Source organism: Trachypithecus francoisi, unplaced genomic scaffold (assembly GCF_009764315.1).
Source record: "Trachypithecus francoisi isolate TF-2019V2 unplaced genomic scaffold, Tfra_2.0 Lachesis_group2, whole genome shotgun sequence".
Classification (NCBI taxonomy): Eukaryota; Metazoa; Chordata; class Mammalia; order Primates; family Cercopithecidae; genus Trachypithecus; species Trachypithecus francoisi.
Genome location: NW_022681465.1, coordinates 122,155,902 through 122,172,440, shown reverse-complemented (window position 1 = coordinate 122,172,440; position 16,539 = coordinate 122,155,902). Strand labels below are relative to the sequence as shown.

General features: G+C 48.0%; 1 protein-coding gene and 1 long non-coding RNA gene across 3 annotated transcripts in view; one reads left to right on the top strand and one right to left on the bottom strand.

Annotated features, from left to right (window-relative positions):
• Window positions 1-12,274, bottom strand: part of SLIT3 (slit guidance ligand 3) — a 645,016-nt gene extending 632,742 nt beyond the window's left edge. Inside the window, exon 1 of one of the 2 annotated variants that reach the window (XM_033180336.1) lies at window positions 11,636-12,274. In XM_033180336.1, the coding sequence (XP_033036227.1) occupies window positions 11,636-11,832 (197 nt within the window). In that variant the 5' untranslated portion in view covers window positions 11,833-12,274. The remainder of the gene's footprint in view (window positions 1-11,635) is intronic. The other variant, XM_033180338.1, reaches the window with a different exon arrangement.
• On the top strand, window positions 11,957-16,021 carry LOC117065487. Its single transcript, XR_004429941.1, has 3 exons — window positions 11,957-12,087; window positions 14,420-14,538; window positions 15,195-16,021. It is a non-coding gene; the product is annotated as an uncharacterized LOC117065487 (long non-coding RNA).
• The last annotated feature ends 518 nt before the right edge of the window (window positions 16,022-16,539 follow it).

The following is a 16,539-nucleotide window of genomic DNA, read 5'->3' as shown; positions in this document are numbered from 1 at the left end:
GAAAAGGAAACTGGAACAAGAGTTTGAAGACATGGGTGACTCTGAGCAAGGTTTTGGAGCTCCCTGAGTTTCTTCATCTGTAAATGAAAGCTTCTAAAATATACCCTGATCATCTTCCAGATACAGGATTTAGTGGTTCAATTCAGAAATTGTGGGTGGACTCATTAAGGTCTTCGCACAGCACTAAATTTAGAAGGCATTTGGAGACATCTGATCTCATTTAAACCTTGCATCAGCCCCGAGATGAGTGTTATTTCTCCCATTCCAAAGGTTATAGATGAGACAATGGAGACCGCAAAGGTCCTCAGACAGGTGGGGCAGTTAGAAAGCGACAGAAGCCAGGATTCAGCCTAGGTCTTTCTACTCATTTCGGCTTACATCCAAATTGTACTCCCCATTGGCTTCCCACTAATTCCACTTAGAATCCCCATACTCAGAACACTTTCTACCTACATTCTAGAGCTGGGGAGAGAAGGGGCAGAGAGAAAGAAAGAATGTCAGCGAAGTACTAGATAGTCCAGAAATTTCTGCAACATATTTCTGAGCAGGACAGCTCTCCAATGAGATCATCACTGCTGTGCTTTTTAATTATAAAATGATCTGTCCTATTTGGGGTACAGGGAGTTCAGGAGTATGTCTAAGTAATTCGTCATCTACAGAGTCCAGCCCTGGGGCACCTTTACATGCTACCCTGGACATGATAAAAGATTTCAAATAGCCATAAAAATGAAGTCTGAGGTTGTTTCCAGGGCAGAGCTCTGAGTTCATTGCAAGTCTCCAGTCTCCAGTGAAGGTCCAGGCCATGAAAGCCAATTTCAGGACCTGGGGTTCTGATGGTGACAGTCCAAATTCAATACCAAGACTACGGAGAACTACACAGCAGGCAGTAGAGGGCAAGAAGCCAAGCCAGAAGGATTAAGGCAGGAGCCAGGAGCAGCTAAAGCTCAGGGAGAGATGCAAACATGCACAATTCTATGGCCAAGTCATAACACTCCGATTAGAAGAGGATCATGGACTCCACAGCATGCAGACATACCTGAGTTAGGGCACTCACTAGGGCACATGCTAGGGCATCCGCTAGGGCACATACTAGGGTATATGCTAGAACATACACCAGGGCATATGCTAGGGCACACACTAGGGCATACACTAGGACACACGCTAGGGCACAGGCCAGGGCACACACTAGGGCATATGCTAGAATGTACACTAGGGCATATGCCAGGGCACACACTACGGAATATGCTAGAACGTACACTAGGGCATATGCTAGGGCACACACTAGGGAATATGGTAGGGCACACACTAGGGCATACACTAGGGCACACGCTAGGGCATACACTGGGGCACACACTAGAGCATATGCTAGGGCACACACTAGGGCACACACTGGGGCACATGCTAGGCCATACACTAGGGCATATGCTGGGGCACACATTAAGGTACACACTGGGGCACATGCTAGGGCACACACTAGTGCATGTGCTAGGGCATACAATAGGGCATATGCTAAGGCGCACACGAGGGCACATGCTTTGGTGCGCACTAGGGCATACACTAGGGCATACACTGGGGCACATGCTATGGCATGCACTAGGGCATATGCTGGGGCACACATTGGGGCACACGCTAGGGCACGCACTAGGGCACATGCTAGGGCACACACTGGGGCATATGCTATGGCATGCACTAGGGCACACGCTAGGGCACATGCTGGGGCACACACTGGGGCACACGCTATGGCACGCACTGGGGCACATGCTATGGCACACACTGGGGCATATGCTGGGGCACACACTGGGGCACATGCTGGGGCACACACTGGAGCATATGCTGGGGCACACACTGGGGCATATGCTGGGGCACACACTGGGGCACATGCTATGGCACGCACTGGGGCATATGCTATTGGGGCACATGCTATGGCACGCACTAGGGCACATGCTATGGCACGCACTAGGGCATATGCTAGGGCACACACTAGGGCATACATAGGACATGCGCTAGGGCGTACACTAGGGAACACACTAGGGCACACGCTAGGGCAAAGGATGGGTATACCTGGTAACAGACAGGAGCTAGAGAGGTAGAAAAACCCAAGAGGGAGGCAAGGTGGGTGGTTAAATGTGCTGGCAGACTTTCAGGAGCCACAAGATACACTGCTGCCAAAGTGCAGAATGAATCACGGGTCAGGAACCAGATTGGCATTTAGGACAAGAGAAGAGGAGTCTGAGCCCACACAAGCAGTGATATGGCCGTGATAAGTGCAGTCACACTCGACTCCAGCCAGGATACAACTTATGTACATCCTGTTGGAACAGGACCTGATGCCAGGGCAGGTGAAGCCCAGAGATCCCGACTAAGAGAAAGCAAGTGGTGCATCTAACTGCAAAGGAAGATGACTCCTGCCAACATTTGAGTAGATGCTTGAGGGGGAAAATACTACTCAGCAAGATTCATCAGAACTACTCTTGGAGGGTGTATCCCCTCAAACCCGAAATTTAAAAAACAGTCAGTGGACACATACCATAGAGATATTTTCCCTAAGATTTGGATTCTGTTCTAAACATCCCCATGAGATAAAACTTCCCAAAGTGCAGCTCCCATCATTTTAAGTCGGGCCAGGAGCATCTAATCATGAATTTCTGTGACTGTACCACGGTCCCATTCCTACGTACAGGGACCCTATTAGTCTTCAAGCTCCGATACAAAGGCCACCTATTTCTCCAAACTGGACATGATGGCTCTGTTTCACCAGGTGTCCAGATCACATCCTTGACATTCCTCTTGATGCTCTGCATCAAACAGGGGCTCCTTGATTTAAGTTGAATTCATCATGTTCTTCTTCTAGTTGTTACTTGAGAATGGAGTTTAGAAGACAGAAAAGGAGGTTGACTTGAAAGATTCTGAAGGAACGACATGACCGGGGGTTGGCGTGCAGCCTCTGAGACCAGCCTGGCTGGATGAACCCTGCCTCTCCTGTTCCCGACTGGGGATGTCATTTCACCTCTCTCATATAGTTGTCGCATCTGTAAAATGCAGACAGTCCTCCTGCCTACTTTACATAACTCTTCCAATAGGAAATGACTCCATGCATGTAAAGTGTAAGAGCAATGCCAGGCGCAAAGAATGGCTCAATAAATGCCAGCTATTGTTATGGTGATGACTGTTGTTGTTGTTGTTTATAGAGGCTTGGGGACCCTGTAGGCCTCGGTCCTCTATGCTTCATGCTCCATCATGTCTGTTCCCAGAACTACTCCAGAAAATGTGCCCGATGCCATTGGGTACCCAAGATGCTAAGAGAAATCACTGTGTTTAAAAACCTGAAGCTACCTGAGCTCTGCTATTGGCAGAAAGGCTCAGTCCTTCAGGCTAAACTTTTTACCAGGAGAGAATAATACATACATACATATACATTCAACATACACACACATACATGCGTCATATCCTGTGCTGGTGGGACTTGTGGTACTAGCCTAATAGGACAAAAATGAAGCTAAAGTCATGATGGAAAGTTCCATGAGAAACCAAGAGTATAGAGAAAATTTAGCAAGCTGAAGAATTAAGCATTAATGGGAAATTATTCCAGAGAAAATATGAACCAACAGGACCCCAGGGAAAGAAGATGCTACAAGCCAAGAAGACCTCAACATTTTTTTCAATCCCAGCCAGAAAGAACGGGGCAATATATTTATGTAATCCAAATGCCAGATTGTAGAAAGATTTTGAAAAAAAACGCACAGAGAACTCTGCTGATTATATTGACAACTTGGATAAAGATCCATAGGGCAAGCTCATTAAAATTGCAGAGGAAATAAATAGTGGGAGATGGGGAAAGGAGTAGTTAATTGCTAGATGAGGAAATCGAAATAGAAAATGCTCCTGAAAAGCTGATGAAATGAAATGATTTGCCAAAAGTTAATTACGATAAATGCAAAGTGTTGCACTTAGACTCCAAAAAGTCAACTGCACAAGTCTAGAAGGGGGGACAACAAGCTAACAGCAGGGAAGGCTGGGGAGATATGGGGATGTCAGGCAGCTTGGTCAAAATGAGCCCACCCAGGGCTGTGGCTGTCCAAAGTGAATAGGTTCTTTCGAATGTGCTGGCTGATAGAAGTCAAATAAAACAGTGAGGGCGTGGAAGGTCTCCTTCTAACCAATGCAGTCCGAGAAGACTGGAATCCATTTAGAGGAAGAGAAGTAGGCATGGAGGACAAGGCCTATGCCCAAACTGTATCACATACAGAACAGTTGAGGCAATTGTGAAAATGTAAGGAGACTCGGGTAAATGGGTGGTGAGAAACACCACAGCAATAAGACTTTTGAAAACCTGTCATTTGGAAAAAAGATTATACTTGCCCTGGGTAATGACAATCAGTAAGAGATAAGTCCAATCCCCACACAAAGAACATTTTCTTATTAGGACTGTGTTTTTTAATGGAATAAATTGCTTTAGGAGGAACTGAGCTCCTCATCACTAGATATCATCAAGCAAAGGAGGCTAACTGACCACCTTCCCTGAAATTGTGCCAATGGAAGACCAACCTTTGTGTGGTTGGAACTTGGACAAAAGGACCGCTTCCAACCCCGAAGATCCATATTTTTCTTCATGAAGCTTCATCCTGATCATGCTCTGATAGGAGGTCTACACTCAGTAAGACTTTTGATCATAATAACAACAGGAATATTGATGGAGGGAGCTCTTGGTTCCAGGCAGCCTATGTGGATTAATACAGCATCCTTTGAAGGGAGTATTATTATTATTCCCATTTATCAGATGGGAAGACTGAGGCCCATCCAGCTAGTAGGTGACAGAACCGGGATTTGGGTCCCAGAGTCTCGCTCTAGTGGCACATTTTCCCATCTTCTCTGTCCACTCAGTACAGAAGGTTCTAATCATGCACCCTTTGGCCAGGGTTTCACTGTATCAAACATGGTACTGACAACACAACTATGAAGACCACAGTGAGAGGGGAAGAAAGGCTAGCCTTTCAACAGGCCAGCAGTCACAGTAGTTACAGATCACAGTCCAGGCCTGCAAAACAGAGAGGTAGAGGATTCATGAGCATCCAACCTGGGCAAGGTTGATTTGAATTTAAGGATGAGGAACAATGAAGAACGGAGAGCACAGGGAGCTCAGCGCAGTGCCAGGGCACCCTCTGCAGCCATCCAGTTTGGGATTAGCAGTGGTCCAGAAGAGCTAGCTCTCTGGGAACGCCTCCACCCCTTGTTTTTCCTTTCTTTCCAGCAGTTCTAAAAAGGGTTAAGACCACCTTACATAATGAGGGTGGAGCCTGCTAGTAAATACAGCTGTCTCAAGTAAAAGCAGTAATAGAGGCAGACATGGGAAGTCAGTAAAAGGAGGTATTTAGGGAAAGATAGAAGGAATGAACATTGCAAAAAAAGTCAGGGCTAAAAATTCCCCATGAAAACCCACCCCCAAAAAATAAATAAATAAAATACATTCCTTATTTAAATATACCACAAAGCACACACCCATGGAACAGACCTAAACCACTTTCACCATAATTCCCCTTCTATGGAACAGAGGCCAACCTGGGCTTTGCTGTAGGGGCAGGACCAAGAGCAGAGAGAGAAAAGGAGGGGCCCAGCCAAGAGGGTATTGGGCAGAGCCCACAGGCAGGCAAGGAACTTGCCTCCACAGGGCTCTGGGATGTAGCAAATTTGGGGTAGGCATCTCAAACCTGCCAGCTGGACAGAGCCTGAGATGAAGATATAAAAGTAATAGCCATGGTCACTAATATGAATAGTTTAGGGAGGGCTCCTATGGTGCAGTAACGCATTACTTAATGATGGGGATATGTTCTAAGAAACTCATCATTAGGCGATTTCGTCATTGTGCAAACCTTATAGAGTGCACTCACACAAGCCCAGATGGTCTAGCCTACTACACGCCTAGGCTATATGGGATAGCCTATTGCTCCTAAACTCCAGACCTGCATAGCATGTTACTCTACTGAACACTGTAAGCCACTGCGACCCAATCGTGAGTATGTGTGTTTCTAAACATACCTAAACATAGAAAAGGTACAATCAAAATATGGTAGGAAAGATAAAAAATGGTACATCTGCGTAGGGCATTTAGCAGGAATAAAGTTTACAGGACTGGAAGTTGCTCTGGGTGAGTCAGTGAGTGAGTGCTGAGTGAATGTGAAGGCCTAGGACATTACTGCACACTACTGGAGACTTTATCAACATTATACACTTAGGTGACACTACATGTATTAAAAATAAGGTGACGGCACTATGACGTTACAAAAGCTACGACATCACTAGGCGATAGGAATTCTTCAGCTCCATTTTAACCTTATGAGACCACCATCCTCTATGTTGTCCACTATGTCATTTTATGTAGCACGCGACTGTACTGTGTTAAGCACTTTCCTGTATATTATTTCATTTAATCCCCCCAACAGGGAAGATTCATCATACATACTTTACAGTTAAGAAATCACAGAGGGATAAACAATCACAGCAATGAGTGAACAACATAGTAGGAGCCGTGCTGAGTGCATTACAGGGACTGCCTCAGGTTACATTCACAGCATCCCCGTGAAGACAGTGCACTTATCGTCCTGGTATCACAGGTGTGGAAATAGGTACAAAAGAATTAAACACACTGCAGTCAACAATAGTGTAACACGCCCACAGTGCAACAGCAAGATGTAACAGAGCTGCAATTCAAGCCCAGAGTTGTCTGTCTCCAGAGCGCCTGCCCTAACCACAATGCTTAGGGGTCGGGAACCTTCTTGCCACAGCCCACATTGCCAAGGTGAGAGATCCTACAGCTGCAACCCACTATTCATTCTCACTTTCCAGGGGAGACAGAACTCTGTGACAACAAACAATACCAGAGAGAAAACAACATAACAATCAAAACGGCAAAAACGCAGAAGTAATAGAAAACCCAGAGGATCAACAAAAGCAGAACGTATCAATTAATACAAGAAGAGCAGCAATCAAAACCCACAGAGCGCCCAGGATGACGCTGATGAGCTCCTGATTAGAAAGCCCTATGGTTTCAGTGCTCAGGATTTCCAGCTCTTTTCATGGGCATGTGCACAGTAGGAGTTTTGCAAGGTTGCTAAGCAATGCCTGGCAACCAGACTCCAGAGCAGATCACTCAACAGGAGTCCTTGGTAACTCTAGTAAGGCAATAAATATTAGTTCATAAAATCCAAATTTTAGATACCCTTAATAACTCATGACATAGGTTACTAGTAAGGATCCCTTAGTTATACACCAGAATGCAGATATAGAATGGCCCATCCTTCACTTGTAAGAACTAAAGAAAGACTTCTACCTTTGAGGTTCATTATTCCTTTATTGAATACGCATTTGCTGAAAACCTACTGTGTGCCAGGCACTGTTCTAGACACTAGGGAGGCAGATACTGACAGTCCCCCCAATGGACTATAACCCCTAAGAAAACCACTAAGACTATGCAAGAATTCTACTTTCACGAAAATGAGGCCCAGAGAGGTAATGCAATCTGTTCAAAGTTGCACAGCACCCTGGAGGCTAGACCGGTCCACTGGAGGCAGGTCCACCCAGCCGCTCCTCAGTCTGCCCAGAAGGGCACTGTGTTTCCCTAAAAGGCCACATCACCATGGTTGACCCAGAGAGACCCCATGATTCACTAGCTTGTCCCTGTCTTCTAAGTTGACCCTGAGGGCTGGAAGTACCAGGACACAGGACTTGGCTATTGAGCATCTTGGAAAGTCTCCCACTTAACCTCAGGACCTCTGTGGTCAAGTGAGGGAAAGCCTATGACATGGTGTCAGTTTTTATTGGACCAAACCACCGGCAAAGCTAGCCGTCATCTGGAGTGATGGAGAAAATTAAGTTACCACATTCTCACGTTTCAGCCTTTCGCCCATTCTCCTTCGCAAACAGGAAATGTTTATTTAAATATAGCAGTCTCCAGCATGTTCCAGAGCCAAGTGAAAAACCAAAGATGTCCACTCTTGCCCCCACTCCACCGTTCAGGCCACCCCTCACTGCGGTGAGAAGTGGGCCTCTGCCTGCCTCTAGGCAGGAGGGCAAGATGGGGAGAAGTGGCCCCACGTGAGAGTTCATTTTCATCTGCCTCCTCTTTTTCCAGGCTGAGATTGTGGTTGGAGAAGAATTACATCTGTGGGCTCCTTTTGTAGTCAGAAGGGTAAGTGCAACATCTGTTTACTCTGTGCTCCATGGTAAATGTTTGGTTTCAGGCACCGCCATCCACTTCCTCTCCTCTCGTCCTCTATCTTTGCTGCACGGATAATAAATTACACTGAATTCTTCTCTGCATTTATTTAGCTTTCTTGTGGGTGTCACCTCCTCATGGAGGGGGAAAAATTGTCAGTAGTTTATAAAAGACAGAGAGTTTCTTTTTCTGCGTGATGTGCTGACATTACAGGGAATACCTTGGAACACGGACCCCCAACTCTGATTCTGGCTTAATTATGAACAATTCAGGCCCCATTCCAGGCCTGAAGCAAAGTCCAAATGCTGAGCACATTATCCCCACTCAGGTTTTCCTTAATGTCATAACACAAGGTTTCAGAAGTCAGAAACATCCAGAGAAGCAATACACACAGACACACACACACACACAAATCCCTTCATCAAAGGCTTTTTGGGAGGCAGATTACCAAGAATGGAGAACGGAGAAAATGCTGTTTCTTTGTTTTAAAACACAATTTAAACATTTGAGATCAGAAAACTGGATTTTAGGGAGGTCCTGAGCATCTGATGACAGTGCTGACAAAACGTGCCCCATGGCAAAATGAACCCTGGGAAGTTCAAAAGGCTCACCAAAGCAAGTTTCCTTCTATCTTTTGCTTACATTCTTTACATTGAAGTGCTGGTTTTCTTCTGTATATGCAATGATTCTATATACAGTTTCTGGAATGCAGTAGAGGTTCAAGTCATGTTTGTTCTCAAACTCCTAGGCTCAAGCGATCCTCTCACCTCGGCCTCCCAAAGTGCTGGGATAACGGGCATGAGCCACAGCGCCCAGCCTCAAGTAATGTATGTTGAATGAATGAAGGCAGGAATAAATGAGTGATTCCTCTCTGAAGAAATCCTTGGCAGAGCGTAAAAATGCCAAATATCCCCCAAGAGTTTTCAGAATTGAAATGTTACATCTGAGTTGGCTGAGAGAGAGTGTGGTGCAGGACTTTGGTGGTGAAAAAACTGTTGGTGGACTGCCCTGAAACCCTGCAGTGAACCTGACCCAGCTTGCCTCTAAAGACTGTCCCCCGTTCCCAGGGAGGAAGGAGACTAGAATGAGATACCATCGCGGCACCCCCATGCACCCTAGCCAAAGTGGCACCAGTGACCACAACTGAGGCAGAAGAGACCAGAGATATCAAAGCAGCTCCTGCTCTCCCACTGCCTGTTAAGGACTGCAGCAGGGGCCTATGGGAACGACCAGGACTCCAGTCTCTGCCCCGTTTCTCCAGTTCTAGAGCTGATGGGTTGCCCTGAGCTGCACAGATCTCCTATGGGAGATGACTGGGTGGCATGCTAGCATGGGTGCTGTTCCTGCAGCTCTGGAAAACTTCCTACATACCAGGAGGACAGGGACTTACTCTCCTTGGTTTCCCAAACATGGAGCACGGTTTTGAAGATGAGGAAGAAATAGTTTCAAGACCCCAAGCATCAGAGCTAACATCAAAGTGAGCTGAACATTTGCAGGGTATACCAGAAGCAGAAGCAACAGCAGCCTGTTCTAAGATCCAAGCCCAGCCAGAAACCTCCCAGGACTGTCTGTTTATAGACTGTGGTCCAAACTGACCCTTGTTCCAAGGAGGACCAGCAAAGTGATAAGGGTTGTGGGCTTAGGAACCAATCAGGCTTGGATTCAAACACTTCACTAGCTGCATGACCTTGAGTAAATGACAAGACGGCTGAACTGTAAAATGGAGTAATAGGCATTGCCTATGTAACTAATGGACTGTTGGAGAGATTCAATGAGATAATACATGTACACAAATCAAGGCATGCAAAGCGTTTATCAAACATTAGCTACAGTTATTATTTCACTAACTCATGTGGCTAGCACTGGTGTGACGAGGACGGGAACTTAGTTTACAAGTTACAGGTATCTAAAAATACCACTAAAACAAGTTTTGCACTCCTATGGACTAACATAATGTCTGAATTAAGGTGTGAAAAACTGGATTTTGGCCCCTTTATTGCCATCAACTTGCTGTGTTTTCCTGGGCAAGTCATTTTATACTTCCAAGCCTGGTTTTCGACATTTGTTCATAATTCGGCTCTCACCCTTTAGGATTCTGTGGTTCAACCCAACAAAACAATCATTGCACTTGAGGAAAAACAAAAAAAAGTTTTCAGCCAAAGGAAAAAGAGAGCATCAGGAATAAGGAAGACAGTTCTGCTGAGTCTCCACCCAGAGACGCACAAAGAAGTGGAAGAGAAGAGGAGGTGGGGTGATAGGAGGTGACTAACAGGAATAACACTCTGGGACAATGCTTGTCATCACTACTCTCTTCCAGCCTGAAGTCAAGAAAGCAGAGTGGAAGATCCAGGCGCCTACCCCTAAGGCACGTGAGGAAGGGGAGAAGAGGGAGAGCAAGACACGGAGGGAATCCACCACACTACAGCAAACCCTCACCCACTTCTCGGCTGGGTTCCCAGTAAGGCTCCCACCCACTCCAGCGTTTCTCCCCCACTCCCTTACCCCACCCCAACTGCAGACTAAGAGGAGCCCACCCCGGAGTCCAAGATTTGAATCCGGTCCGAGGATCAAAATGATAAATGTTTCCAAAACGTTGACATATGAAAAGTAAATATTTGGTTGCACAATTGGGGCTAAAACTAGGGTCAATCCACCCCATTCTGCAAGCGTCTCTCTATTCGCTGCCAAGCCCAGGATCCGAGGCTGAGTGCGGTTTGTAAGATTATAACGCTTGGTCTCATTTGAAGAGCTGTCAGCATTTCCATTCCGGCCCCTTCGTTCGGGGAGGCATTTATAACCGAGCCATAAAAAATTCACCCGGGGCTGCAACTTGGCATCTCCCAGACTGCTTTCCAGGCAGCGCGGGTTTTGCGAGCACCCACTCTGAATCTGTCCAGTTCCTCAGAAGTTAAACCTTCACCCACACTCTCAACTTTCCTTGCAAGGGCAGCCAGAGAGCGGCTGGCCCATTCTGATCTCCAAGCAGGTCAACAGTCTTGGGCCCTCTCTCCCGCCTCTGAGCCTTGACGGCCCATCATCCTATAGCTTTCTCCTTCACCCGCCCCCGTTTTTAATGAGCGCAGACCCCTGGCCCTCACCCTAAGACCTTGAGGCTGCAGTGCTCTTGCCTCCCCTCGCCTCTCGCCGGCTACTCCTCGGAAGCTGTCAGTGGGCCCTGCGTCTGCAACCCTCACCCCTGGAGAAGCACTGCTCTTTGCTCATCGCGGGGGGTTTCGAGACCTCTCTTTCCAGATCTGACCAAGCCTACAGACTCCCAGCTCGGAGAGCGAGGGATCCTATCCAGGAAGGGATGAGAATAGAGACTGCATCCAGGGAGGTCGAAAGGAAAGGAGGGATCTGGCGCCTGGGGCCACCTCGGTGGGACCCAGGTGGGTGGCCCGCGTGGGGTGGGGCAGGGGTACTCACAGGCGCTCAGCGTTGCGGGGGATGCCCCGAGGAACCGCGCGGAGGCCCAGCCCGTGGCAGTCCACGCTGGCGGCGGAGCAGGTACACTTGGTGGGGCAGGCGACGGCTGGGGGCCCACTCAGAACGCTCGCCAGCGCCAAGGCCAGCGCTAGGCGGACGCGCATGGCAGCGCCGACCCCTGTCCACCCGGGGGCCATGGTGTGCAGGGCCCCGCTCCCGGAGGAGGCTGCCTCTGCGGGGCAAGACGCGTGGAGCCTGAGGAGTCGCGCAGGGAGCGCGGGCGGCCTGGGGAGCGGGCGGCGGAGTTGGCGCGGAGGAGGGGCGAGCTCGGCGCTCAGGCGCACCGGGCGCGGGCGGAGCGGGGCGCGCCGGGCGGCGGCGGCGGCAGCAGCAGCAGCAGCTCCATCGGCGGGGCCGGCGCTGCCCCGCTGCGCATCGCTGGGAGTGCCCAGGTGCGGAGCGCCCCCTGGCCCCGCTGGCCCGCGGGCCGGGTTGGGGACCTGGGGCGAGCGCAATGGGGCGTGGCGCCCGGGGAGGTCCGGCTTGGGGCTGAGCTGGGGAGCGCGGCGGCGGCGGCGGCTGAGGCACGGGGCGGCGGGGTGAGCTGGCCGGCGCTCGCTCTCTCCATTCACTGAGCAGGGCAGACACCGGAGACGCGGGGCCCACCCCTCCCGCCCCCCCACCAAAAATCGCCAACTCTGCCTCCCATTGGCTGCGCCGCGCGTCATGTCGACTAAGTTGGGAACTTTGCTGGAGCGACCGAGAGCCTGGAGGGAGGAGGCAGTAGAGGAGGGAGAGAGAAGGAACCAGGGAAGGAAAGGGGCTCGGCCAGCAGGGCCCCGGGAAAGAAACACTGAAACTCATTCACTGTTAGGAGCCAAGGACGGATAAGGCTCCTGACACTTTTTTTTTTTTTTTTTTAATTCTTGCACTGAGCTGAGCACTCTACTCATATTCTTTACTTAAGTCCACGATCTTCCAAGGGGGCCTCTGAAAACAGCTCAGAGAAGTGAAGCGACTTGCTGGAGGTCGCACAGCTGCTAGGGACGCCAAACCATGGCACTGTCGCCCACGAAGCCGCTTCCCTACCGCACCTAGTACTCATGGCAAAGATCCGCAATTTTGCGGTTGACATCAATGTACTCCACAGCTACACACACACACACACACACACACACACACACACACGCGGTGGTCCATGTTGTTGAGGTCACTGCTGGCAAACCTTACCCGGAAATTTGCCCTGCTTTGCCCAGACCCAACGCTTGGTGGGCTGCTAAAAGTAGTGATGGCAGCGACTCGGACCCCTGGATTGACAATGCCTTCTTCCATCCTCGGGTTTCTGCTTCCTGACTGGGTGACTCTGGGCCAATCGTGTCATCTCTGAGCCTTTATTTTCTCAAATCAGGGGCCACAGTCCTGCCTGGCCTCATCTCCCTGGGTTGTTTGGAGCATCACAGAAGATAACGTGTTTTTGCAAAAGTCATTCGCAGATGAGGCATCCCTTCTGTCCCCAGCGCCTTCTTTCTTCCAGCGCCCGCTTTAAATTGGCTAGGTCTGAGCTTTTCCAGATGCCAGTGGGGAGGGGCGCGTGCGTTAGAGGCTCCATAAATACTTGTAGGAATGATTTTGTTTGTTTGTTTGTTTGTTTGAAAGGAAAGGGCAGGAACTGGAGGAAGTATTGCCCAGATTTCCTTGAGGTCCCCTCACACTGAGAAGGCCTGAATGAGCCCTGCATATATATACACACACACTGGTGCCTACATATTCACAGCCACGCACACACTTTCACATACTCAGGCTTACACACACCCATTTATACACACGCAATCACACACACATGCACATGCACGCTCGCGCGCGCGCGCACACACACACACACACACACAGTGACAACTATACTCCTGAGAGCGCTTCTCTTTCCTTTCATAAGAATGCTATTCTGATTTCTTCTACCTCATTTTCCTTCAAGGAAACTTTCAACTACTTGACCACATCCTGTGAATATATAGTAGAGTTGCACATTGTATTGTATTCTACTTTGCAGATTTTCAGTCTTAGCTTTGGGCACCCAGTTGCGCGCGCGCACACACACACACACACACACGCACGCACACTCAAATACACACACACACACACTCGAGTCCCTTCATCATTCATAAACACATTAGGTGCAATTTACTGCTGTTATTCTTGGGAACTGCTTTCTGTACAGATGCTGTTGTCATCGCCCCCTGGTGGCCGGCGAGGGTCTATGCTCCGGTCCTCAGGGTGACTTCAGCATTTAAGAACTCTAAACATCCTTTTCCCCCTTGCTCTGAAGCTTTCCTCCAAACCTTGAACCAATTTAGTACCAGGACTGAGGCAGATGAGAGAACCGGGCAAGGGCCCAAGGGCACAAAACGTCTCAGACTGTCTGGAGCAGCAAAGAGTAGGGTTTTCTTTGTTTTCCCAAATGCATGCTAGAGCATGTTTTGCAATCCCTTCGGGCTGGGCCTGGATCTGTGCTCTGGGCGCAGTGGGGGACTGTGTTTTACATTTAAGTTGCTCAGGGGGTTTCATGAGCCAGACTATATCTTTAAAGGGCTTTATAGGCATTCAAGTGTGATTTTTCCTGGGAGAAGCCCCTTAGAACAGATGGCAAGTGTCCTTCAGAGTCAATCAGCCCCTAGGAGGAGGCAAGTGGGAAATACAGGAGGGGCCCAGAGCACCAGGATACACAGAATCATGGAGTGTTTGGGCTGATACAGCCTTAGAAATCACCTAATCCAACATTTCTACAAGTGCCTTCTGATGACTACTGGTTCCACACGTTTCATCATGGGGGAGAAAAAAGTTTCCTTGGGAAAGATAGATTGAGAAATGCTACTCACCTTCACCCCTCTTGGATATCTGCATCACAGGTGAGTGTTTTTAAGACCCTGAGAAGTCCTGCAATAAGGAAACCAGTTTAAGGCTTATTTAACACAGTTTCCCAGTATACAGGACCCCTTTTCATGTAAACTGGAAATTCTCTTGGAACATACGTTGAGACCCCAAATAGTTCAACTCTTGTATTCTACTAACAAGGAAGCTGAGTTTCAGAGAAAGGTGGGCATTTATGCAGGGTCACCTAGCTAATTAGTGAAATAACCAGAGCCAGGACTCGGGGCTTCCGGTGCTGAAAATGTGGCTCTGTCCACTCCCTCAGCTGATTCTGGGGCATCTGCAGAAGGCGGTAGCCACCCCATGGAGGAATTACTCTCCTTGGAGAAGACTGGGTATGTCGTTAGGAGGTCAGGCTATTGTTTAGAACTTTCTATGTCCAAAGGCCAAAGGTGGCTTCACACTCTGTGGTGTCATTTTTACAGTTCCACAAAGTCACTGGACAACTTTTGAACTTGTCCCTTTACTTTTCTGTAGGCTTTTCAAAAGCAAACTACTCGCCCATTACTGCAACAAACCCCATCTCAAACTTTCTCCTCAACCTGTGTTTCTCAAAAGCAAAGTACTCACCCATTCCTTTAAGAAACCCCATCTCAAACTTTCTCATCAACCTGTGTTTATCTCCCTGTGTAAGGTACCACACGTGGCCACCACAGTCAGCTGAAATTTTCTCTTTCCAACCAGCCAGACTAACCATTTGTGCTCATCGTTCTCCAATGAATTCTCCAGATCTACTCTCTGCCCACTGTCGGAGGCAGTTCTGTTCCTCAGAACAAACAAAAAACTTCAGCTTATTGAATTTTCCAAAAAAAAAAAAAAATGACTTTTAAAGAAAGCCATGGATAGCATACAGAATCTAAGGAAAAAATTGAAGATGGAGGCTTCAACAAAGACAAGACCCAAGACAGGATCTAGATGCCAAACCCAAGATTTCCAAATTCCCAGGAGGGAGCAACGGATTGTCCTGACTTGAGTCACGTGATCTCCCTTTTGGCCAGAGAAGACAAGAACTATGGGTGACAGTTTTATGGAAACTGCACTCAGTTGGGCAGGTAGGAGTCCTGCTCTCAAAGGAAAACCCAGGAGCTATTAGCTGAAAAGTGAGTGGGAGTATTGAGAAGGCAAAACAGCTCAAAGAATTTTCCCTCTCTCACACACCACAGCCATTTAATTCTTCAGTTCTGTTCATTCTTCCCCATGACCATATCTTGAATGTATCCCCTCTTCATCTCTGGTCCTCCTGCTATTGTTCAGATCCTAGTTTCATGCATAGGTATTGCTCTCTGGCCCCCACATAATTTCTCTAACTTTATTTCTTAGCTTTTGCTCCACCAATCAATCCATCCTTTGCCCTGATGATCCAAGGATCTTAAATACAGACCTGACAATGCAATTTTGAAATCTGGAGTTGTTTTCTGCTTCTTCCACCTCATCTGCCACCACTCCTCCACATCCACTCAATACCCATCCCAGAACATCCTTTCCTACTCTCCTGTCTGTCTACCCCAGAGTCCCTGTAGCAGCCAAATCCTCCAGTTTAGAAGCTGAATCCTCTGGACTTGTTGGTCCAGACTATTAGGTTCTTGGAGATAGTGACCCTGTAACCCTGTGTAATCCAATTTTTTGAAACTTGTATTATAAAAAGTTTCAGGCGTATAGAGATGTCTAATCAAGTTTTGCAATCTTGACATCTAGAGGTGCAAATCTTGGTATCTTGATGATTAATAAATGAATACATGAATGAATGAATAAACAAATGAATGATCTTCCAATCAGCCAGCTTATTTTACATTCTCCTATTGTATTTTTATTCATTTTCATCAGTGTTACTCAATCTTTTGGGGGAGGCGGTGGTTACATTCTTCTAGAATGCTTTTGCAAATGATACACATTGCCCACCCCCACCCCCAATTCTGATATATTTGCTTCACCCCATCAAGACTAACAATTTGTGCTCATTATTCTCCAATTGATTCTTC